Source organism: Micromys minutus (genome assembly GCF_963924665.1).
Source record: "Micromys minutus genome assembly, chromosome: 1".
Lineage (NCBI taxonomy): Eukaryota > Metazoa > Chordata > Mammalia > Rodentia > Muridae > Micromys > Micromys minutus.
The window spans coordinates 113012763-113037091 of NC_137969.1; the positions used below are offsets into that span (position 1 = coordinate 113012763).

The following is a 24329-nucleotide window of genomic DNA, read 5'->3' on the forward strand; positions in this document are numbered from 1 at the left end:
CAGTCTTAACATGCGCTGTAGAAGGACAAAGGTTCCTCAGCTCTTCAACACTGGTAGGCAGTGCAAGCTCACACACACTCCAGGAAGTGACTGAAAAGATAATTGACAGCTGCAAGAAGTGTCAAGTATAGCCATCCTCTACCATGGGGTCTGTGCTCAGTGCTAAGTAGTGACAGTCACTTCAGAAGGGCCAATTCTAAGGGCAAACGGTGTCTTCCTTGAATCTTATAACAATTTAACAAGTGCTAGGGTCTTTGTTCATTTGTTAAGATTTGCCATTTATTATAATCATTTGGGCTCTATTCAAGGGCAATATTTTGTCAACTGAAGTAACTCAAATTGAGGAGCTTGAAGCAACTTATTATTAGTCATTTATTTATTGCATGACCCCAAGGAGGTTTAAGAATGTTGAAATCTTATTTCCCCTCATTAAAATTTTAATAATCTACAGAATACCTTGGTGGATATTTTCAGAGATATCTTTTTGGCTCAAAACACATGTTTATTCTTGATGTTAGCAGATTTTTTTTTTTTTTTTTTTGTATTTATAGTAGTTGCAAAAACTAGATCATTGCTTTAAAAAAAAAAAAAAAAAAAAAAAAAAAAAAAAAAAAAAAAAAAAAAAAAAAAAAACCACTCCAGCATCCTAGGATATGCCAGCACGTTTACACTGGGTCTTGGATGAAGAATACATTTTTTTGAGTTTTGGGCTGGAGATGGGAAAATTGGTTCTCTGAATTAAGTCTGATTTTCGTTTTCCTAGAGCTGGCTTTTCTTAAATGTTTTATGAGCGTGTACTGCTTGACAGTTTCAGAAGCCCGACTGAAGGAACAGCCACAAGAAGACACCAGATTAGATCCTGCTTATAATTGGAATTCCGGAAACTATTAAGTTGGCATCAGAGGCCCACAACTCCAAAATTTCTCCATGTATCTTTTGATCAGACCAATTTATTCTGGCTTTTCTCCCCCCTCAGGAACTCGATTTAAATCTGTGTACCGCCGGCGGCAGAGAGCAGACGACATGGATAGAGAGGTGAGATTCGTGTTAACAGTAGCCCCGCTTTTGATATTTCCCCTTTAAAGCAGCCTCACTCGCTTGATTTTTTCATAATATCCATGCCCGGTAAGTACAGGACAGAGCCGAACTCCGCGTCCTTTGTAGCGCTCATGAGTAAAGAGAGTGATTAACGAGTCGGGCAAAGAGCACGGTGGCAAAGAGCGTACAGACGTTAAACAAAAGTGCCTTCAGAATTTCAGGATTCCCATGATCCACAGAGGACCTCACTGCGCCTGTCCACTGTTTCTATTTTTGATTAGATTTATAAACACAGCGCCACATATTTTCATGTGGCTTATTGCCCCGGGGCAGAATTAGATTGACTGCACAGAAGCTGGGAGGCTGGAGAGTTTTGGGCCCGGGCTGAAGTGAAATAAGTAGTATAATTGTTTCTGTGGAGCAAACGTGGGACCTCTTCTGCTCTGAATTACACATGGCTCAGCCCTTTGACCTAAGCGGGCTCAGCCATGGCTGGCGCAGCTCCTAAAGTTGCACGGAAGGGTCATCGCCTAGCGAGCTGGAACGTCATCTGTCAGGCGAGATGCCAGCCAAGGACTCTATTCAATTACGCCCCTTCCTGGTGACACACATTTGCTACCACCTCAGCTTCATTTAACCCTCTGTCACATCCGTTATTATTGCAGCAGGAAGTGCCGACCAGGGGCCTCGGTGAAGCGGCAGGAACCTTGGGTGCTTTGAGGGGGCCTCTGCTCTTGGTTTTCAGCTTACTAAATTTTAGATCCTTTTCAGGGATGTGCCGAACTATTCGAATGTCAAGATGACTGGGTCGGTGAACAAGTAAGGTTTTGAAAAATGTTAATAAGCCTGCAGTTCTTCTTGGTGAATGTAATTGAAAGGCTTTCAGAACAGGTGGTAATTCATAGATTCAGCCCTTGAAATAATCGGGACCAGAGGGGGACAGAACTATGAGAGAAATGCTACCTGCTGACCATTTTGCAGTGACAGAGAATTTATAGTCCTCAGAATTTTTGACACATTGACCTCTACTTAGAAAAAATTCCATAGTCAAATACCTGCATCTTACTTTGTTTCCTCAGTAAACAAAATTTCGAAAGTCATCTTCACTGGAGTACCCAGAGCTTACAATCAGACATCTGTTATTTCAAAAATTAGTTCTGTCTCTAAAACTAGTTTCAAATTTTTTAAATTGCCTTTTCACCTTGTTGATTTTATAGGTAAACATCTCCATAACCCTTGGATAGGTCTGATAACTTGGAAATCATTCAGCTAAGCCTCAGATCTAAGTTATATGACATTTGAACATTTCCTTAAACAGTGTGCAATGTCGCCTTAAAAAAGCACGTATTAACTTAATCTGGGGACTCTGACATAAGAAAATGGCGGAGCCAATATCAGATCGGCCACAAAAGAATCAAAACCATAAGCTCCCCTCCCCCATAGCCTGAGCCCCTCCACCTTCCTCTCTCCTTTCCCTCCCCTTTTTCCTCAGGTTAGTGTCATTAGCCCACACTCCTGTTGTGCCCCACCTGATCTGACACACAGTGCTCAGAGCAGACAGGTGCAAATTGCAAGCTTTTCACTGTGGCTGCTTTTCTTTAAATTGACAAAGTAATAGAGCCCTGGGAACAAATCAGGTTCACGGGGAGGAAAGCCTAAACAGGGACTGGCCAGCTAGATAGGGTGTTCAATAGAGTGACCTGCTAAATTGTACCTCCACGCCACTTGCCAGGGAAGGACCCTCCAACCCATTTTTCCTCTGCCTTTTTTTTTTATTTTTTTCTTATTGAAGGGAAGGTGCTGCTGAATCACACTCTGGCTCTGATGTGTTGTAAAAGCCAAGGTGAATGAGACCAGAATCCAGTATACCTGATTTTTGTCACCTCATCTCCCTTTCCCCCCAGAGCAATACAGCATGCTTAGCTTTCCGGAGCAGCACCAGATTGAGAATGCTTCCATCCAGGTCTCTTGTGTGTGACTCACAGGAAGCCCAGAACAGTGAAACAACAGAGTGTTCACCCTCATCTCCACCGCCTCCCCTGCTCCCAACCGGACCAATCTGCTGAGCTTGTCTGTCAGAAAAACAACACTCTACTAGAAATACCCAAGTTCATTTCACAGAAGAGACATACCACGCCAGCCCTGTAGGAATCAAAACACACATTTTTGAAAAGGGACTGGGGACCTTGTCATTCCGAAGTGCCTTCTCTTTGTGACTATCCAGGGTGCCCTAGAACTGTTGCATGCGAGAGGCCGTTGGAGCTCTGAGGCCTCTGCCGTCCTCTGACTGTGGGATCTGCCCATGTGGATAAAGGTATCGAGACGCCGTGCTCACAGCTGGACAGAATACAGCCAGACACAAATGAGGGCTGACGCTTTCAGAGAGCACGCTGGCTGATCCCAGATGCAATGTGACTGCCCTGAACTGAGCGATGATCCGTACAGTATGCAACATTCTCTCTCTGGCTGGTCTGTGCCCACCAGCCTTGAAAAGTCCTCCTCACACGCCAGAGCCTCGGCTTAGTGCAACCAGAGCTGAGCAGAAGCACCCGGGGACGGGTTCACCCCGGGACGGATTCCTTCCGACAACAATCACATTCTTTTACAAACTTATGGATTTGGATTGTCACTGGTTATAAATGAGTTTGTTGTTGCTCAAGTTGGCTCACTCCATGAGAGATTTTCTTTCCAGTGGGGAGTGCAGGCATCAAAACGTGCTTGGTGCTTTTCAGTCAGAAGAAAGAAGATATTATGGAAAACTTGTTACCTTTTAAATTTTTCAGGTGGTGTTTTTTTTTTCTTCCTTTTTATGGATCAAAAATCATTGTTTCTAAAATGAAACATTTATCAAATGAAATAGAAATCGATTTGTTTTTCCTTAAGAGTATATATGACAAAAAATGTGTTACAAGATGAGTGTTTTGGAGATCTATGACATTGTGCTTACAGTTTACACTACAGTATGTCACACCATCACAGTATGTATATAACACCACAGTATGTATCCAACACTACAATATGTATGTCACACCATCACAGTATTATGAAACAACACAGGATGTATGTAACACCACCATACTATGTATGGAACACAATAATATGTATGTAACAACACAGTATGCATGTAACACCATCATAATATCTAAAACTATATGTATGTATGTATGCATACATACATATACATACATACTATAGTATGTATGTATGCAACACCACAGGATGTAACACTATTAGAGTATGAATTTAACACCACAGCATGCATGTAACAGCACATTCTGTATGTAACAGCACAGTATCTACATAGCAGTATGCTATGTCTCCTTAAACATTTAAAAAGACTGATCTCATGCTATCTTTTCACACTCAGTAAAAATGGGTTAAAATGCAAGATGAGAAACTGCTCACCCTGACTCGATGGACAAAGCCACTTTGCTTTTCAGCACCAATTTGAACACAAATGAGGGAGACGGGCTTGGGCTATAGTCACTGGAGATTTCTAGACGATTTTTTTTTTCTTCAAAACGTAATTGCTGTCGGGGAGAAGCAGGAAGATGAGGGTAACTGTCTCTAGTTCTTTCAATTTACTTGAGTTTGGAAATCCACTGAATGTTATTTAGTAAGTTTAAGAGAATCTATTTAAAGTGATGCCATTTCCTAGAATGACAGTGGACGGGATGTTGATGAGAGACAGCTGGTATTCCAGGAGGTACTGAGATGGAAATCTCACCAGGAGAGAGGTCTGGATTGAGAAAGGGTGGAGACGAGCATAGTTCACACGCAGAGAAAAGTCAGGAAATTGGTGGAGAGAAGTCAGAAACCACTCTTCATTTCCATGTTAGCAGCTAAGAGGTCACAGAATACAAAATGCCACTCAGTAACCCTCCCGGAGAACCTGGGGGTGTGTGCAACCAGACATCGAATCCCATTATAACACGTGACCTTGACGAAAGATCTTTGAGACCTTTCTAACGTCCGAGAGCAAGCGTCCGTGATTTCCTTTGAAGTTCTTTGGAAGGAAACAAGGTCTATCCATAGGGCCATATCCTCCTATCTTAAAAGCGCGTTTATCTCAACTGGAAAGGACTGAAGTGCCAAATTTACTGAACCATGTCAAGAAAACTAGTACCTGCCGATAGCTCAGATGAGGGCTGTGAAAAAGAAATCACACTTCAACCTTGTTCTTAACGAAATGTCAGAACACGTTGCAAACCACATTTCTAGGAGTTTACTTAGTTTTTAATGAGTATGGTCTACTGATTAATGATTAAAACAGAAATGATGTCAACTGTGTGGACGCGCTCTTCTTATTATTATTACTGTTATTATTATTATTATGTGTATGTGGCTGTGGATGTGTTTGTATGTGTGTTTACCAGGATACATATGTGGAAGTTAGAAGGCAACTTTGTGAAGTTAATTCTCTCCTTCCCCCTTTATGTATGTTCCTGGGATCACACTCGGGTCACCAGGTTTGCATGGCCTGTGCCTTTACCTGCTGTGCCATTTCACACTCCCAGCCTATGCTAACTGATGACCAACTACAGTTCCATTCATCTAAACAATCTATTAGATCGGTGTCAGACTCCATGACAACGCCCTGGATGCTGTTTACATCTTCTAAACAGCAGTTATGCCCATGCATATCTCTATGAATGTAAATAAGAAGTATTAGGAGTTCAAAATTCTTTTAAAAAGGTTTACCCTTCAGTTTAAATTGTGTGTGTGTGTGTGTGTGTGTGTGTGTGTGTGTGTGTGTATTAGGTGCCCAAGGAGTCTAGAACATAGAATCTCTGGAACTGAAGTTTCAGGAGATTTAAATCATATGGCATAGTGTTAGGAGCTGAACTTGAATGCTTTGGAAGCTCGCACTGTTTTCTGAACTGCAGAATGATTTCCCTAGCCCTAGAAAATTCAGAATTCATAAACTGAGAGGAAAAGAAAACCATAAAAATGGCTGAACTTTAAGCAAGATATGCCCTGATTTTTTAAAGGGATACATTGGAATAGTTGTTGAGGATGTTTGACTCAGAGACTTGAAAAAAGTGTTCCAAGCTTATCCGGAACTGGCTCAGTTTGTCCTAACCTCCCGAGTGCTGGGATTTCCCATGTATACTCTAATAGTTTTTAACTCTTTCTTTTATACAAGGTCTTAATTTCTTTGAACTTGAAGACAATCCTCCTGCCTCACCCCCTTCCCTCAAGTGCTGAAACTGTAAAACTGTATCAACATGCCCAGCTTCTAAATATCTTCTGAGTAGACTTATTTTCACCTTTAGTTTGGGTTCTAGAATATGAAATAACTGCAACATATTGTAGGATAAACATGTTCTTTGAAAGAGAATATTCTTGAAAAACAAGGTCTTGCATTTTAGTTGACTTAAGACATCTCATTTTAAAACTTTTTGTTGTTTCTTTTTGTTTGTGACACTTTGTATAATAATTTAATTGCTCTACAATGCTGTAAGACTGTTAGAAGTATTTTTGAAAGAAGTCAGACTTACTGTAAAAACTTTAAGAATTGGATCTAACACTCAATCCTCCCCTATCTCATCAGGGCCTCAGAGTGAACAAGGTATTGTTCGTCATTTTGAGTATCTTCCTCAGACACCATGGGCTATCTAAGAAATAGTATCTTTTGCTTGGCGATAAGATGTCTTAGAAGGAGCAGCATCCTTTGCATCACGATGGACTGTCTGAGATGGAGCATCTTTTCCATCATTTGTTGTTTCTGCAGACTTTATCTTTTGTGCTGTTTCACTTCTTATTAACTTGAGTTTTATCCTTTGTCTAATTGTATGCATTTCTACCCAAGTTTTGTTTTTTAAATTGAATTTTACAGTTACCCAGGATTCATTTGGAACCTATAAGCGTCTAGAAGCTCTGATCATATTTCTGGCTATACATTTGCAGTTTTGATCACTCATTCTTCTGCATAATAGTATTAATGGGCTTTTCAGACAGATTATGGATTTTAGTTTTCCCTGGTGTAGCACCCATGAAAATTTGGAGACTACTATAGAATATGACTCTCTTGGTATGTTGGAGCATCTTGCCTGCTACTGAAATTTACCAAAGTTGCATTGTACTGTTGATGATAGCATTTAAATCAATAGTTACTTCACATAGTGGACTCTAGCAACTTAAAACAAATGAGGTTGCAATCAAAAGCAAACAGAAAGCAAATGCAAGCTGTCGTGTGTGTGTGTGTGTGTGGTGTATGTGTGTATGTATGTACGTATGTATGTATGAGAGACAGAGACAGAGGGGTGTTCCTGTTCATGTGTGTCTGTGTGGGTACATGTGTACCATGGTATATGTGCAGATCAAAGAAATATAGGTCCTTTTCTCCCACCTTGAAATATAGGGTCTCTTGTCACTTGTTACTGCATATGCCAAGGTAGCTGTCCTAGGCCCTTTAGGGACTCTTCCTTCTATGTCTCTCATGTTACTGTAGGAGCACTCAAAGATAGTACAATTGCTTTATGTATGTTCTAAGGCTCCAAATGCAGGTCCACATGTATGCCGGGCAAACACTCTAATCATTGAGCAATCTCTCAGGCCACATGCAGATCTTCTACAAGATAATTTTGTTCTACCAAAATGAGATTGTATCTCAACCCAGTCTGAACAAATGCAAATTGAACTGTGTAAGTTTTCCAGTGTTCTTAATTTGTTGAGGGCTCTTTGTATTAATTAAAAATGATAAAAACAAAGTATTTTAATGTGACCTTCATTTGGCATTTGTATTAACTTTTCTTATCCTATTTTATTTAATTCTTCCACTTCTGATGTTCAATTAGTGTTTGACCCCTTTAGGAGAGATGTAAATTAAATGACATTTCAATGCCATCCGCCATCCCATATTTAAAATACTGTGTTAGTTGTGGATCATAAATGATGATCTTCATTCTTTAGCTAATTTATTCATTTAACAATTTCCCTCCAGAAGTTTCAGCAGAAGGCTGTGAAGCAAACTAAGCAGAAGAAATCCACGTCGGCTGAATTTCTGATGGGTGAGCCTTGCTTGATGAGTTATTGCTCATAATTTGTGTAAGGATTAATTAACTAATTACAGACAAATGGCTGAGGGCGAAATTTTGCTCTAGCTTGTCAGGGTGCAATTTGTAATTATTTTAATCATTTATTCTTTTTTTTAAGAGTTAATTTTAACCTAATTCTGTTTTGGTGACATTTGAGGACGATACACTTGAGTCTTTCTGCACAAGAATTACTGAGAGTAACTTTCTGCTCAGCACTGAAATCCATCAGCCTATTGTGTGATCTTCTGACCTCCATGCTTTGCTCTAGTTAAAGAACACACAGAAGCTATGGAAGGTGCTGGGAATCCAGGTTTTAACACGAGCAGCCCAGAACTCGCAGCACATCAGACTCCAAAAGAGAAAATGATTAGACGTGACATGCTGGATCACACCCTTGCAGCTCATCAACAAAAATCCAGGTTGCCAGCCTCAGCAGGACCCAAAGGTGTGACTTCCGTCCTGATTATGCTCACACCTGGTGATGCTCGATGCTCTTCTCATCTGACCCGGGCATCCTGAACAGGAACCTTGCATTCCATTCAAGCATGCTTGTGCAGATTCTGAGGAAGATTTGTTTGGAGCAAGGGTGGGTGGTGCAGCTGAGGATCTGTGCAGCCATTGGGTACAGGTGATGCACAGCTTTGTGGGTCAAGGGTATAAAGGAATGGATTCACTCTTTGGACAGACGTGCCAAACAAGTCCTGCAATGCCAGAATGCTAAGACTCTTGGCTATATTGCAGACAGGGCCTTGAAGGTTGACATTATTGCTTATAGAATGTCACCAGGCCAATATAGTCGAGAACTAGGTTGATATTTCTTTTGTGGGGGAGAGACTTCAGACTGTAGCTGTTCTTCCTTTTAGATGAATCATATTTTCTATATAGGTTCTAGAAACCCATGCAAGAATTTACAAATAAATAAAGAAATAATATTTTAATATTTAGAATCCCTTTGTAGTAATTTACTTGCAAAGAAAAGTTTCTTTATCCTCTGGCTGAGTGGTCGGTCTCTCTGACCATTGATCCCATCCCTGAGAGGAAAATCTCTCATTATAGTCTGTCTGGCAATACCTGTGACTGTTCTTTCTGTCTGCGAGTTTTTCTTCTAAGCTCAGGTGAGTCTCTACCTACAAAGAAAGGAGCCATTAAAACTTGCTGTCTTTGCTCTCATCTTCACCCTGAACAAGCCGGAAGACATCAGAATTTAATGACCAAATAGCATTTTGAGGGGAAACTCTGAAGTAATGAAGCGTGAGCCGGCGCAGATGTGCTCTCTGCTGGTCCCACTTAGCAGGCTCATCATGATTCCCACCTGTACAGAGCAGGCCCTCCATATCCCAGTAGGTTAGCTTGTGATTTTTAACTCCTGAGGCTCAGGGGAGATTCTGCCTGCTTAGCAGTTGCTACTCTCTGTAATCAAATCACATCATCTCTGTTCCCATCAAACAGATTCAGTTTGGCTCTTCCTTTCTTTGCACTCTGTATACAAGTGTTTTTCTATGAAAGGATGGATGGCTAGCGACAGTGTACGTCCATGAGTGTCTATAATATATTAGCCATACATTGGCCACAGTGTGCACAGCATATCCTTTAGTGTCACAGATCTCAGGAGTTTTGTAAGAGACAACATATTCAGCAGTGCAGTTGTGGCAACCCTCATAGTGATGAAGACCTTATAATTCTTTAGCTGTTGTTTCTACTTAACATCTAAAAGTCAGTCAATAGCATCTCTTTGTTCCAAGCATTGAAAGAGAAGGCTGAGTACAGACCCAATATTTCTCTTCTTACGTCTTTGGCTGGATTTAGTCCCTGGCCACAGGTAGATGCAAGACAGTCTAGGAGATGGTGTCATTAGCAAGGAGCCAAGTGTCATGCTTAAACTGGAACTCTGCAGCTAAAGAAGAAGGTATCATTAACTGGCAGATCTTCTCCTAGGTCCACCCGGCTGTTATCTTTATTTTATAAACAAGGGAGGAAAGTATATTTTGGATCATGATATCAGAATTGATTCATGGTTATGACTTGTATTGCCTTCAGCCTGGGCCAGCATAGTATATCATTGTAAGAGAATGTGGCAGAAGAAGGAAGAGGAAGAGAGAGAGAGACAATAGAAATAGATAGATAGATGATAGATAGATAGATAGATAGATAGATAGATAGATAGATAGATAGATGGGTGGGTGGGTGGGTGGTTGGATGGATTTATGGATGGATGGATGGATAGATAGATAGATAGATAGATAGATAGATAGATAGATAGAACAAATGCCTGATCACCACAGATAAAGTACCCACAACTTACCAAAGTAATGATAACACTAAAATCCTACTAGGTAAAGCATGTTTCTTGGGGTTCTGTATAGGCATGTGAGTGAGGCGTTACAGGAACATAGATGACTCAAAGCTATCTGCCTCCGTGAAAAGCCCAGACCAACATGGATGACAAGTCATGAAAATTCCTTCTCTGGAGTTCCCTGCAGGATGTGCAGGCAGCTTCACAGGTTCTAGATTCTTCTCGAGGGAGCTCTGCTAGCCTCCTTTCTCTCTCCAGGAGGGAATATTTCAATTTGGAAAAAATTGCTACTTGATCCAGAAACAGGTAAATATGTACTTCAGGTAAAAATACATATTACTGGCAAGCATTAGCTAAAAGAAAAAAATAGACCATTTAAAATAAATCACTTTAGTTCTTTTAAATTCCTAAGAGCTATCTTAATAATGTGACAAAAAGTTATTTAACTTTAAAAACATCTTCTTAAACTAACACTGTCAAAATAGCATAGTATCAACCTACAATCAATGTAGAATGTTCAGTATTTTGTGTTTTTTCTTTGCCAGAAAGTATATGCATAATTTCATATCTCAACACTAGCAAGTCCAAATTTTCATTTCTCTGGAAGTCGTCCATGGACTCAGTATCTCTCTCAGCAAGACAAGAATGAGCACGGGAGGTAGTAATTTTCCTGAGTGATAGTTGTCCTGATTCTGCAAAAACAGAGAAAAGCTGTAACTCAAAGTAAAGCCAGGTGGAAGCACCCAAAGATGAAAAGAATTTTATGGGGAAATCCAGGAAATGTTTAGCATCTGCACCAATCTCATCAGACAGTGAAATAGAGAGGGGTTTCCCATGTCTCTTCTGGAACTCAGCCAATTTAGAAAAAGTACATTTGATGCATCGCTCCCCCACTTTGGGAGAGCCTCTAAAAATTCAATTGCAAATGAGATGTGCGATTTTATGGTCTGTGAACTAGGAAGAATATTTTAAATATGTGAATTTAGGAACTGCCAGATAGCATAGAACACAACGTTCCTTTTTAAACAACTTTAAGAACACTTAGACCGTCTGCCAGTGCGATTACTTAGACAAGGAGAAGAGCCATCCATTCCCCCCATGATACTGCTGCAATTAGCACAAATGATCATCTTTTTAGTACATATCAGCACACTTGCCCCTTAAAGATGCATTTTAAAGGAAACCGTTGTGAATGATGGCAGAATTCCAATGTTACTTATTTTCATGGGCTATCTCAAGAACATACGAAATGATTAGATCAAAAATAGCATCTGAGAGAGAAAGTCTAGAAGAGGGGTTTTCTAAAAATAAACTTTATATAAGAAAAATATTTTAAATTTATTACGGTTTGAACCCAGAGGCAGAGTAAAAGAGCCACGAGTAAATTCATACCTGCTGCGGTTGCTTGAATGAGAATGTCCCCCAGAGGTTCATATGTTCACATATTTTGATGCCTAACTGATGGAACTGTTTGGAAGAGATTAGGAGAAGTGGCCTTGTTGGAGAAAGTCTGTCACTGTGGGTGGGCTTTGAGGTTCCAAAAGCTCATTCCACTCCCAGTTAGCTTACTCTGTTTTATAGTCTAGTGTCAAGATGTAAGCTCTCAGTTCCTGCTCCAGTGCCATGCCTGCCTGCCTTCCTGCCTGCCTGCCTGCCTGCCTGCCTGCCTGCCTGCTTCCATGCTTTCACCATGATGGTCATGGACTCTAACCATCTGGAACCATAATCCCCAAATTAAATGCTGTCTTTAATAAGTTGTCTTGGCCGTGGAGTTTTGTCATAGCAACATCTGCTTTAGACACAGATGGAATGGACCGCTCCTGGAGAGTTGTCTAGAATTTTGGAAGAGTTTGGATGTCCTCCTTTGTTACTTGTGCATCTTATTAGAAGACATCCTTACAAGTTTTCTACTGAGATCTTCTTAAGGAAAGCTATTGTGTGTTGTGAAATATGTCCTAGATTCATATTAGGCATTTTTTTTTGTGGGGGATGAATGGAAAGTTAATTGGGATAGAAGGTGCCATTCCGACCCTCCTGCCTGCTCTTGCTGTACCTGGAGCTGTTCTGCCTTTGCATATTGACTTCCAGGGGAAACTGACTTTATATTCTTTCAGTGACCATTGGCCTTTCCTTTATAGACAAGGCCTGTAAAGCAAATTATTAGTCCACCACTGAAGTTCCAGAGAAATGCACACACATCATTTGGCGTTGCCTGTCTTCAGTTGCTTTGTTCTTTCCGGTTCACATTTCTGTTCAGGTACCAGCTTCCTTGTCATCATTGCTCAATGTTGGCCATGTGTCAGCCTGGTGATAACTAGAGTTCTGAGGATGAGGACAAGAGGTTGAGAATTCCAGACATTGAGAAAGAAGAGAGGTAGAGAAGCCACAGCCGCTTATAATTTCAATGAGAGCAAGGTATTGGCATAGGTTCCTAAGGCAGAAAAGCCTGAGGCTGGTAGAAGAAAGGGCATCTTCATCATTAGGAATATTTAACATGGGGACAAAAAAGTAGTTAATGCCCATTCTAAATGGCAGGAAAATGAAATCTGGGGCAGGTACAAGAAAGAGCCATGGAAAAAAAAAGAGAATAGATAGTGGGCAGTTTAGCTAATATAAGTGATGTGATTGTAAATAGGAGACTTCGTTTATTTTTTCCTTTTCTTTTGTTACTTAAGTGTTACCTAGACTATTGTGAGAGAAATAGAGGGAAGGAAATGATTAAAATTACTTCGGTGTATAACAAGCAGGTAAAACTATTCTATTTGTTAAAAAGCACCTCCTGGAATGCAGAGAACACCCTTCCCATTCTGTTCTCTCCCCCAGACATCCGAGTTGACAGTGTTCCCATGATTCTTTGCTGTACATCTCAGGGTGGCATCTCCCTCAGAGGCAGCTGGGCTGTCAGAGTACTTGAGTGAGCATGTTATACTGAGAGTCCACTAATGATTCCCAACTGGTTTAGATGGAAAGATTTCATGAGCTCAGAGAACTAACAGTGTCATTGGACAGAAATCAACATGTCTGCAGGGTTAGGAAGTTTGAAGTTCAGTGACTGTCATGGTGGCACAGTCGTGTTCTGACAGAGCCCTCTGCATAGTGATGACTGATTATCGTGTTGGTTCTCTCCGAGCTCTAGGGGAACATCCTCCATTGGTCCAGCTTAGGCCACATTCCTGCATCCTGGATTTTTGATGGAGGGTGTGGGTAGGTTCTGCAATGGTAGACAGGCCTCTGGAGTTACTGACCCATCATGCCTACACAAGACAGGCCCTGGAAAGGTGGCTCAGCAGCAGTCAAGAGCAGCACCAGCTTATCTGAAGTTGGCTTCAGTTGCTAGCACCCACATGATGACTTACATCTTTTGTAACTACAGTTCTATGGGATTTAAGCCTCTTTTGGCTTCCATAGGCACAGCACACAGGTAGTGTACAAACATTAATCCAGGAAAAACATCCATACATATAAAAAGAAAAAACTATGAACAACAAGAACAAGAAATTATAATGTAATTGGTGACAGGAAGCCAAAGCAAGACAAAGGAAAAAAATAAATGAATTAATCAAGAATTTACTTAGGATCCACTGCCGTTCATATGCCCAGAATTATCTGTTGAACACATCTCACTATTGATAGAAATGAGCTGTATTAGAAAAAGGACATGGTATACACATAATTATTTAGACATTATTTCTGCAATGTTTTGTTTAAAATTATGGATATCATTAATTTCCTTATACATCTCTTCATTTTAATCTCATTCATTGAAGAGGACATTTATTGGGTGTTTTCTACTTTCCTGGTATTATGCCAAGTATAGGAACAGATGTGCGTGCAGTAGACGTATAGGACCTCCATGATGTCCAGAAATACTCCAGCAGCAAGGTCATTCTGTGGGATCTGTGGAGTTTAGAACTGGCAAATTCCAGTTCATTGAATACTTTCCAAAAGCAAAGACTGTGAGACTGTGTTTCTTTCCTTTCTAAGGGATTCTGTTTCTTTACATAAAGTTTTTATAAGTATTTTATGAATAACATTACTTAAATTGGGCACTCCAGAGTCATGAGACAAACAAAAAAGGTGTATGTATGTGTGTGTGTGTGTGTGTGTGTGTGTGTGTGTGTTCATCTTAATACATAAGACTGAGAATATTTAATCTGAATATGATGGGTTGTTGCCAAAATGCATTCTCACTAAAAGTATTATATGAAATTATAATCAAGGGACAGAGAGACACATCAGTGACAAAAACTGCTTGTCAGCACATCTGCTAATCTGAGCTCTATTCCAAGTATCTGTATGGTAGGAGAGAACCGACTTTCTCAATCAAAATATACAAATAAGGTGCAAAATAAAATTTTAAGAGAGTTATACAATAAAGAACATAAAATAGTCTCATGTTTAGAGTTGGGTCCCATCCTCGATATATTTTATAGAATATATGTACATAGTACAAAATGCAAGAAAATCAGAAATTTAAAACATATTTATTTTATGTTTTGGGGGACTGAACTTACAATCTAGCATATGCTGAGCATTGAGTTGTGTTCCGACCCAAGCACTTTGTGGATAAAAGCGACGGAGATGGTAGAACTGATCCCAGGCAAGTTGATTAAGTTAAAGTTAGGACTTAGCATGACTTAATATCTATGGGCTAGAGTGGTCTTCTGTGAACAGAGACTTCAGAAGAATAAATGAGCTAGGAAAATAGGCTTTTATAAGTCAGTGACATGGTTTGGCATCTTAGCCATTGGATAAGAGTTGCTTTTATAGAAAGAGAAACATAATTTTCTCTAGATATTGGGTGGATTCCTCGAAAACATTTCTTGGCCACCGGAGTAAAAAGTTGTGTGTCACTGATGGAATTCTACATTGAATTCAGCCTTCATTATAACTGTAGCAAAGTTCCCTTCCAGAGAACAGCATTATGCTCCCTGGAAGAGACTGTTCAGGCAAGGGTAAAGCATACGACATGATCTTGTGCTACTGTCTCAGGGCCAGAGACAAGAGGGTCTTAGGAGAATAGTTCTGTGATTTCCATTCGTTTACAGTGCTGTGTCTGCTGTTCATGCCCTATGGTTTCATCTCAGGCAATTATTCCTGAGTCTTAGGGAGAGATCCTTGACCAGATTGTTGCCCTCCACTGACCTCGAAGACAGTCACATCTCTTCCCTCGTCACTATGACGGAACAGGCATGGAAAAGACATGAGTTCAAGACTTGACCAAACCAAATCAGGTACTAGACAGAACATGGCTTGACCCAGAAAGATATCAGCTGGAATCAGTGTTGAAACTAACAGAAGTCCTGAGAGCTAGTGTGGTTACAGCTTTAGAAATAGCAGAAAGTGATTTTTTCCATTAAAAAAAATTTATGTGCATAGGTGTTTTGCCTGAATATATGTTTGTATGAGGGTCTCAGATCGCCTGAAACAGGAGTAAAAGACAGTTTGTGAACTGTCACATGGGTGCCTGGAATTGAACATGTGTCCTCTGCAAGACAAGCCAGTGCTCCTAACCACCGAGCTCCTCTTTTATGTGGCTTAATAAAGATGCTTCATGATGTGGTTTCATGATGGAAGTGTGGTCAGTTGATGCTGAAGAGGTGTATTATGTATGTAGAATGTCAGCAGTAGGCAGAAGGGCAGAGGCCATATGGTAAGGACAGGAACTGATAGTTGTCCTGCAGATGAGTAGAGTGTGTGCTGGGTGTCTGTCACTGAAGATCGTTCCAGGAAAAGTGAGGGCTCTCATGAATGAAATACAGGAGATCTTCCACGCTTGAGTGGAGGTTAGAGTTTTAGGATTGTAATCCTCAATTTGTCTTTATCACACCTGACTAGGAATGTCTGTGACTCAAACACAAGAAGAACAATTTTCCCTGTAGTGCACATAACCTGGGTGATTTCAGGAGTGATTTTGTATAAAATGGTTTACATTGTTCTCATTTATAGCTGTGTTTCCCCAAAGATGGAGAACAGATATTGTATTAAATTTATAGAATGGGTAAAACTATATAATTTTTTTGCTTTGGGACATTTCTACTCTTATTAAGAAAAAGGAAATATATAGGAAAATCATTTGCTTTAGGTTTATTGAATTGACCTGAATTTGTGTCTTTAGAAACCATTTGGTTCCTAAGTGATTTTAATCTTTTTCATTGATTTAGCGAACTAAAAATAAACACTCAGGAATGTACCTTACACATTGAAACAGAAACATTTTACGTAGATACTTGACTGACAGGATGAAATATTCTAATGCTTTAGACAAACCCAATTTTTACAGAGATAATATTTACATAAATATCTAATTAGTTTACATAAATAATTTAAGTGTCCCATTCTTATTTTCGGTGTTCTTTAAAAAAAAAAAGAATCAGAAAATTCTAGAAAATTTTCCAATTGAACAGATTATTTTAGTCAAGAACGTCAGTAAAATAGCAAAACTTTAATTCATTTTCTTCTGCAAAGACATTGCTTATCTATAGAGACTCACACAGACTTGCCCAGAAAACAAAGGGTCGATTGTTATTTTGTGTGTGTGCTCAGATCCAAGTGTGTCTGTGTGTAGCTATGCTTGCTTTTGCACATAACTGTGAGGGCCAGAAGGAAAGGCTCGCCCTCTTCCCAGTCTCACTCCACTTTAGCTTTTGAGACAGCGTCAGTCACTATTCTTTGAGCTTTCATTTTCAGCAGTGGGGTTGAGCAGTGATCCCCAGGATCTGCCTGTCTTTGTTCTTCCAGTGAAGGAATTCACAGACACATGTTAGTGTCAAAGAGCTGAACTTAAGCCCTCCCATTTAAACAGCAAATGGTTTCCTCACTCAGCCCCTTTTCAGATGTTTTTCTATTTCCTTTTTTTCAGATTTATTCATATATTTTATGTATTTGAGTGGTCTATCTTAATGTAAGCCAGAAGAGGGAGTAAGATCCCATGATGATAGTTGTGAGACACCATGTGGTTGCTGGGAATTGAACTCAGGACCTCTGGAAGAGCAGCCAGTGCTCCTAACCACTGAGCCATCTCCCTAACCCTTCTTATTCTACTTCCTTAGGTGTGACACTTGAAGCCCATCTGGCAGGCAAGGGTCACTTCTATATCTTCTCTTCAAGTTAATGTTAGGGAAACACAAAGATGAAGTTTTGAAAATGTTGCATAAAATCTGTCAGAGACTGTTGGATAAAAAGAGAATAGTGTAAGACTTACCTTAGTGGTCATGTATATACTGTATTCCTCAGTGGTGACAGATGAGATTCCTGAGTTATATGCCAGTGAAATTTATGTCCCTTTACTACAAAAAATATGAACCTAAGAATCAGTCCACATGATGATGAAAAAGATGTTGAGGAATTTTCACAAACAGAAATTCTGGAATATAGGCCATAGCACTGTGCACAGAGATCTGGGGACTTGCCTAACACAAGCTCAGCTGTGTGGCATCAACAGAACCAGAAAAATGTCATTTTTTTTTCCCTGACATACTAGTGATGTAATAGAAAATCCTCGTAGGAGCAGGACAGGTTGCTGAGTGATTTAGCTACAGTCCCTGAAATACTTGATAAAAAATTTTAAATGTTTGCTTGTTTGTTCAACCAGACACAAATTATTTTATGCCAATACAATTCTTTGGGAATCGTTGTTAGGTCTGAGCTTTAACTGAAGCTCAATAGCTATTCTTCCATTTTAGTTAAACACTTAGTACAAACAGGGTTTATAACCATGGTTTTCAGCGGAAATCAGATCTTAGTGTCCAAACAATTTTATTGAGAATTACTTTAGGCTATATTTTATCTTATGTTAAAAGGGATTTAGTGGAAAATAAAATTTCTTATCCTTCACGTGATAGATTGCTTAGAAGTCCTATAAAAGGTAGAAAGTCCTTTTTATAAGGTAAAATGCTTACGCATGAGTTGCCAGATTTGTTAGCAGTGAGTTATTAATTTTAACTAAACTAAATCTAGTGATTCATTATGTAAATTGTTTTCATATTAATGTAAGCTTCCATTGATGAAAAAAGTTAATCTCAATGAAGCCTTAAGTGCATAAACATAAGTATTCCTGCAGCTCTGGGATGGGCAGAAGGTCAAATTAATGAATGTGCAACCAGAAGGGGGAGGGCTGTGGCTGAAGAGGGACGGACAGCCAGCATTTCAGAATCAGAGGCGCAATATGCCACAGGAGAATGTTACTAAGCCTCAAACTTTGCAGAAAGAACACCTTCTTTGGTATGACTTTCGAAGGTCTTTTGTATGTGCGAGAATAAGGTGTACTTAAACTTAACCTATGAATCACCACAGTTACTTACACACAGGAAGCTCCGTCCTATTTTGGCATTAGGAACTTAGGGACGCACTTTGGTTCTATGGAGGGCTGCAGGTCCAGCGAGCACAGGATGCGTTCCTGCCCTGGGGAACTCAGAAGAGAGCCCCGCAGCAATTATGCACTTCATGGCACCCTAGTGGTTTACCCGTTAGAGAGGGCCTTGGGGGGAAGGAAGAATATGGCTCAATTAATTAGAACCTGTTAGCAAACTCCAACTATTACCCTATTTAGCTTTTCAAATCACTGATATAGGAAATACCCACAAGGTTTGGAAAGGAAGTGAGACTCAACAGTCAGTCAAGTAAGCTGATTTGTCTAACAGGACACAAGCTCTTGTGTGAATTCTCAGACTCTGAAGTCCTGGCTGCCATTAGGCTTTAACCACAGACCTCACCCTCTGGTTATCATCTTATTGATTGAATAGTTTTCTCTTCCTCGAAGCTCTTGCAATGAATGCTACATGACTTACATCTAAGTCTTCATTATGGTAAATGTTTTTTCATCAATGGACACTTAATTTAGTATAAAAACTGTGTAAATAATGAGCATTTTCACAATTTAGCTTTTTTCAGAAGGGGGAAAGAGGAAAACTTGTCTTATCTTTGTAGTCTTGGAAGAAGGTTCATAATCATGATGACCATGGTTGAACTGACAGGGGACAGTAATATTTAAGAATCAATTATGAGGGCTGGAGAGATGGCTCAGTGGTTAAGAGCACTGACTGTTCTTCCAAGAGGTCCTGAGTTCAATTCCCAGCAACCACATGGTGGCTCACAACCATCTGTAATGGGATCTGATGCCCTCTTCTGGTGTGTCTGAAGACAGCTACAGTGTACTCACATAAAATAAATAAATAAATCTTTTTTTAAAAAAAAAGAATCAATTATGAAGGCTTATGTGGAACTTAGATTACAAGCGCTGCTTCTTTAGCTCTTTGCCACAACCCTGAACACCCTCGAGTTGGAATCCATAGCAGTTAATGGCTCTTGATAATAATCCAGGCATCAGTACATTTTTTTCAGGTAATATCTTTCTTGTTCTAACAACATTTTTGAAAAAAACCTACAATGTTCTCATGGAACAGAATCATACTGTATAAAAATTATAATTATACAACATAAACTTCTCAGTAACTTTATCTTAGGTATTCCTTTGTGCTGGCTAGTTTTATGTGAACTTAATGCAAGCTAAAATCATCTAGGAGGAGGGAGCCTCAATTGAGAAAACTATTAGACATATTCTTAATTAGTGATTGATGGGGAGGGCCCTGCCAATGGTAAGTTTTGGTCTTGGGCTAGTGGCCTTGGGATCTTTAAGAAAGCAGATCAAGCCAGACATGATGAGCAAGCCAGTAAGCAGCACCCCTCCATGGCCTCTGCATCAGCTCTTGCCTACAGGTTCCTTCCCAGTTTCAGTTCCTGTGATGACTTCCAGAGACAATGAACAATGATAGTGAAGTGTAAGCCAAATAAACCCGTGCCTCTGCAAATTGCTTTGGTCATGGTGTTTGATCCTAGTCATAGTAACCCTAAGATGCTCTTATTTTGTCCTAACTACTTTCATGAAGGTAAGGGTGTTGGGTAGCCACGTTGATGTTTAATGTTTGTTATTAGCTTTGTATTTGTTTCCTGGTGGTTTTGTTGTTTTTCTTGACATGTAGTGTAGTCAGGACTTGATTTTAAAAGACCTATTCTTAGTTTACTAAGTCATAGGCTTTTGAGTGGTGAGGTAGGCCAGTGCAGAATCCTAAACTAAGGTATGTGAGGCCCTGGATTCCATTCTCTCTGCTGAAATGAAAAAAATAGAGGGAGGCAGAAAGGAAAGAAAGAGAAACGATCAAGGGAGGAGTGGGAGAGAAAGAACCTCTTAAACCTTTGTTTCAAAGGCTTTGAACACCGGACTTATAGAGACCAGGCACAGGTTTATTGAGAGAGAACTTGAAAGATCTCCTGCCACCCCATATTGTTCTGTTGTCTACTAATTCCATGGTTGTATTTCATGGATCTAGTTAAGCTGTCCAGACCTGTGGGCATTTAGAGCTAAGATCTTTGGGTGAGATTTTCAAAATGAGGAATGGTGATGCAAAAATGTGATCTCATGTATTTTTAGAAAGCCCAGAGGAATCAAGTCAAACTTTGGTTTTCTAGGCCTCAATCCTTTACCATTTAAGAGAGTGTTCTAATTTTTAAAATGTTGCTAAGCAGCTATGGTCACAGAATATAAAGTCTTTAGGTACATAGTCTCGGACGGCCTTGTTTGTATTGAGTTTATGGTGTATTATAGAAAATAAGAGTGGCTGGTGGTAAAAATCGAGCTGAAACAGGTTGATTTATGGAAAAAAGCATCAGAGCAAAGCCAGCAACTAATCCCTCCTCGACATGCACACGCGCACACGCGCACACAGGCACATACACACACATCCAGTAGTCACAGATGGTTGCTTCTAAGTTTCCTTTCTTTGGAACTCACGCAGCTGATGAAAGAGGAACTGTTTAATCATCCTCTGCTGGGTAATTTCATTTCACTCTCACTCTTACAGCTCCCAAGGAATGGCTTGGGCGCACACAGGATGGCTTCCTGAGCAAAGTTCATGCGCAGCATAGTTTTAGAACTCTGATTATGCTCTGTGATACTCTGAGTTAAATGATGGGAAAATCCAATATGAGGGGAAGGGCAGAAGGCAAGCATGAACGCTTTCTTCCCCCAGCTCAGAAAAGCAACAACACGAGAAGCATTCTCACCAATGCTGATTCTCGACCCTGAAGAGCTACAATTAGGAAGTTAGAAAGGATGCTGGGCTGTGAAGAGTGCTACACAACCACTTTACCAATTTGCTATTTTACATGTTGTGTCCAATTGCCTCGATATATATGAGCGTGCCTACTCACATGCGAGTGCTTTTCATCCCTCCTACACCCGGTATCACAGAGAGTTAACTACCAGCCACACAAAAACCTATTGTATTTGTATTGCTAAGTGCCCTACTTTGAATTTCTCAGTGGGTCTGTTAATTTCCCTGTGAGATGATTTAGTTATATCCAAAAGCATATTGTGAATGATGAGGACGTTTTGAGGAATAATTCATCTTATTAGTAACCTAGCTAGAAAGGAACCTGGAAATATCCGCTTGATCCTCAAACAGCCCCACTAGATTCAGCCCTGATGTTGTCCAGTGAAACACTAGTAATGGGCTCAAGGACTGAGACAAAACTTCAAGATTCCATGAGCCACACCTTTCAGTCCCTGTATCACGTTAACATTTTTGACTTGTTAGGTAAGCAAAGAGTAGTCAGTGGAGGGGAGTGACCCTTTTAATATTGGACAATTTGTTCTTATTTGATTTGGAGATTGTCTTAAATTATAGGAAGAAGCTGGTAAGCACTCTGTAGGCATTGGAGGTATGAGGAATTCAACAGACACCACATATCAAAACAAATAGATATCACACAGCATGAAGAAGCTTTGGCTTCCATTGCTTACTCTGATAAATTACAATTATAAGTACCTCAGACATACTGAGGTTACTAAGAAGATGTGCTTACTGTACGTGTGTGCTTTTGAGATATTTGATTTTAACCACGCTTCCCTTTCCCAGTCATCATGATCTGGGTGTTCCTAATCATAAACTTCCTTCAGGTAGCTGTTCTCCAGGAAGGCCAGCTTTACCAGCAGGCGGTGTTCTGCAGGCAAGGCCCATAAGGTTTTTGTCTTAAAAAAAAAAGACATATTTATTATTTTATGTGTATGTGTTTTGCATGTATATGTGAGTATGCATGTATGTAGTATTTATGTATGTAAAAATGTATGTATGTAGTGTTTAGTTATGTATGAATGTATATATGTAGAATATAGGTAAGTATGTAGTAGATAGATGTGTATATAGGTATTTATGTAGTATGCATGTAGTATATAAGTATGAATCTATGTGCATGCACCACATGTATGCCTTATGCCCACTAAGGTCAGAAACAGACACTAGATCTTTTAGTGACATTTCTGGTTTTGGTTGCGTTCTCTGCAAGAGTATCAAGTGCTCCCAACCACTGAGTAAAAAAATTGAGATGTATGTTTGGTTCTGAGACAATTATTACCCTAAAAGAAGTACGAGGTATCAAAGGTAGTGAAGGAAATCAGAGAGGGGACAGACTAGTCAGGACTAAAAGAATCAATGGTGGTGAAAAGGTTCTCATTAGACACAGAACACATCTGCATGGTAGAATCTCAAGGGAATTTTACTCAATGAATCCACATTGAGTTATGAGCATGTCCCCACACCTGGCGCTTTGCTGGGCACTAAGTGTGTTACAGAGAGCAGTGAGAGCAAATATTTGCCTTAACAGAGCTGGTGTTCAAGTAGGGGGTGACAGACAATGGTTAGCATACAATACGGGTACTAAACATACGAAACAGTACAGAACACAGGGTAAACGCAATAGAAAAATATATGAATTATACAACATATGACCCTTATAAATATCTAATATCATAAAACAAGCATACTAAGGGGACCAATTCTAAGCATGTAAGAATGACCTCTCGGTATGGACGAGACTGTTAATATACCTTTACTTCTGAGACTACATGTGATATTCCACAATGGGAACTACTCAGGGAACGACTGTCTATCATGTGCATGTTTACCCATCCACCTGGAACACAGCAGGGGCAATCCATGTAGACGTAAAGGTGATTCTCTCTCAATCCTGTAAGCGATCCTCAAGTGAGCAGGGAGCAGCTTGGCACCCCGTGAGTGCAGGGGTGTTCTCCGTGCACAGGTGGGCAGAGCCCATCATCACACATGGAAGGAAGATGGGAATGACTGAGCACACCCATTCCATGACTGCCGAGGGAGTTTGTTGGAGCTTTCCATAATCCATCCAAAGATGTTCAAGTATTGGATCCAAAATACCACCAGGCTTCCATGAGAATCTTTACAATACTTATAAATACTTGTGTAGGTATTTAAATCTTCTCTAGAACAGTTATATCTTGCATGATAGAGACACTGCATAAATGAGTGTCATAGTTTATTATTCAGTAGGAAGGGAAAAAAAGAAGGCATGGGCATGTTGAGTATGGATGCAACTTATTTTTCAGATTTCATCTGTCTGTTTGTTCGTCTGTCTGTCTGTCTGGCTTGCTTGCTTTTATTCCTTTCCTCTCTCCCTTCCCTTTTTTCTTCCTTTCTTCCTTCCTTTCTCCATCCCTCCCTCCCTTCCTTCTTTCCTCCCCTCCTTCCTTCCCTCTTTCCTTCCTCCTTTCCTGCCTTCCTTTTAGAATATTTATTTAATATGCAGGTATGTAAGACACACAAACAGAGACCGATGGTCAAAAAGCAAGCAAGCAAGCAAGCAAAATGCTTCTTTAGAAATAGAAATACAACTGGGGTCCATGTCAGAACTTTCTTTAGGCTTGGGAACAGAAGCAAACACACCATGGTGTTCCAGCATCCCCGGTGTATATTCTCCTTTCTCTCTAAGTCATACTGACAGTGCTGGGCTTTCCACCCTGGGATGCCCATGGCTTCCGCTGTGTTAAAGGCATCTTGAATTCTCAGAGCTACTGAGCACCAACTTCTAGCAGCAGACATGTGAAGCAAGTATGAGACTAGGTTTGAAAATGTGACAACATGTCCTTT

At 40.1% G+C, this 24329-nt stretch overlaps 1 protein-coding gene across 1 annotated transcript in view; it reads left to right on the forward strand.

The window, feature by feature from the left end:
- Window positions 1–3950: 3950 nt before the first annotated feature.
- Window positions 3951–24329, forward strand: part of LOC308438465 (uncharacterized protein) — a gene marked incomplete at both ends in the record, with an annotated part of 253517 nt that continues 233138 nt past the window's right edge. The window contains 3 exons of the mRNA XM_080939852.1: window positions 3951–4016; window positions 7985–8051; window positions 8347–8523. Of these exons, the coding sequence (XP_080795978.1) occupies window positions 3951–4016; window positions 7985–8051; window positions 8347–8523 (310 nt within the window). The remainder of the gene's footprint in view (window positions 4017–7984; window positions 8052–8346; window positions 8524–24329) is intronic.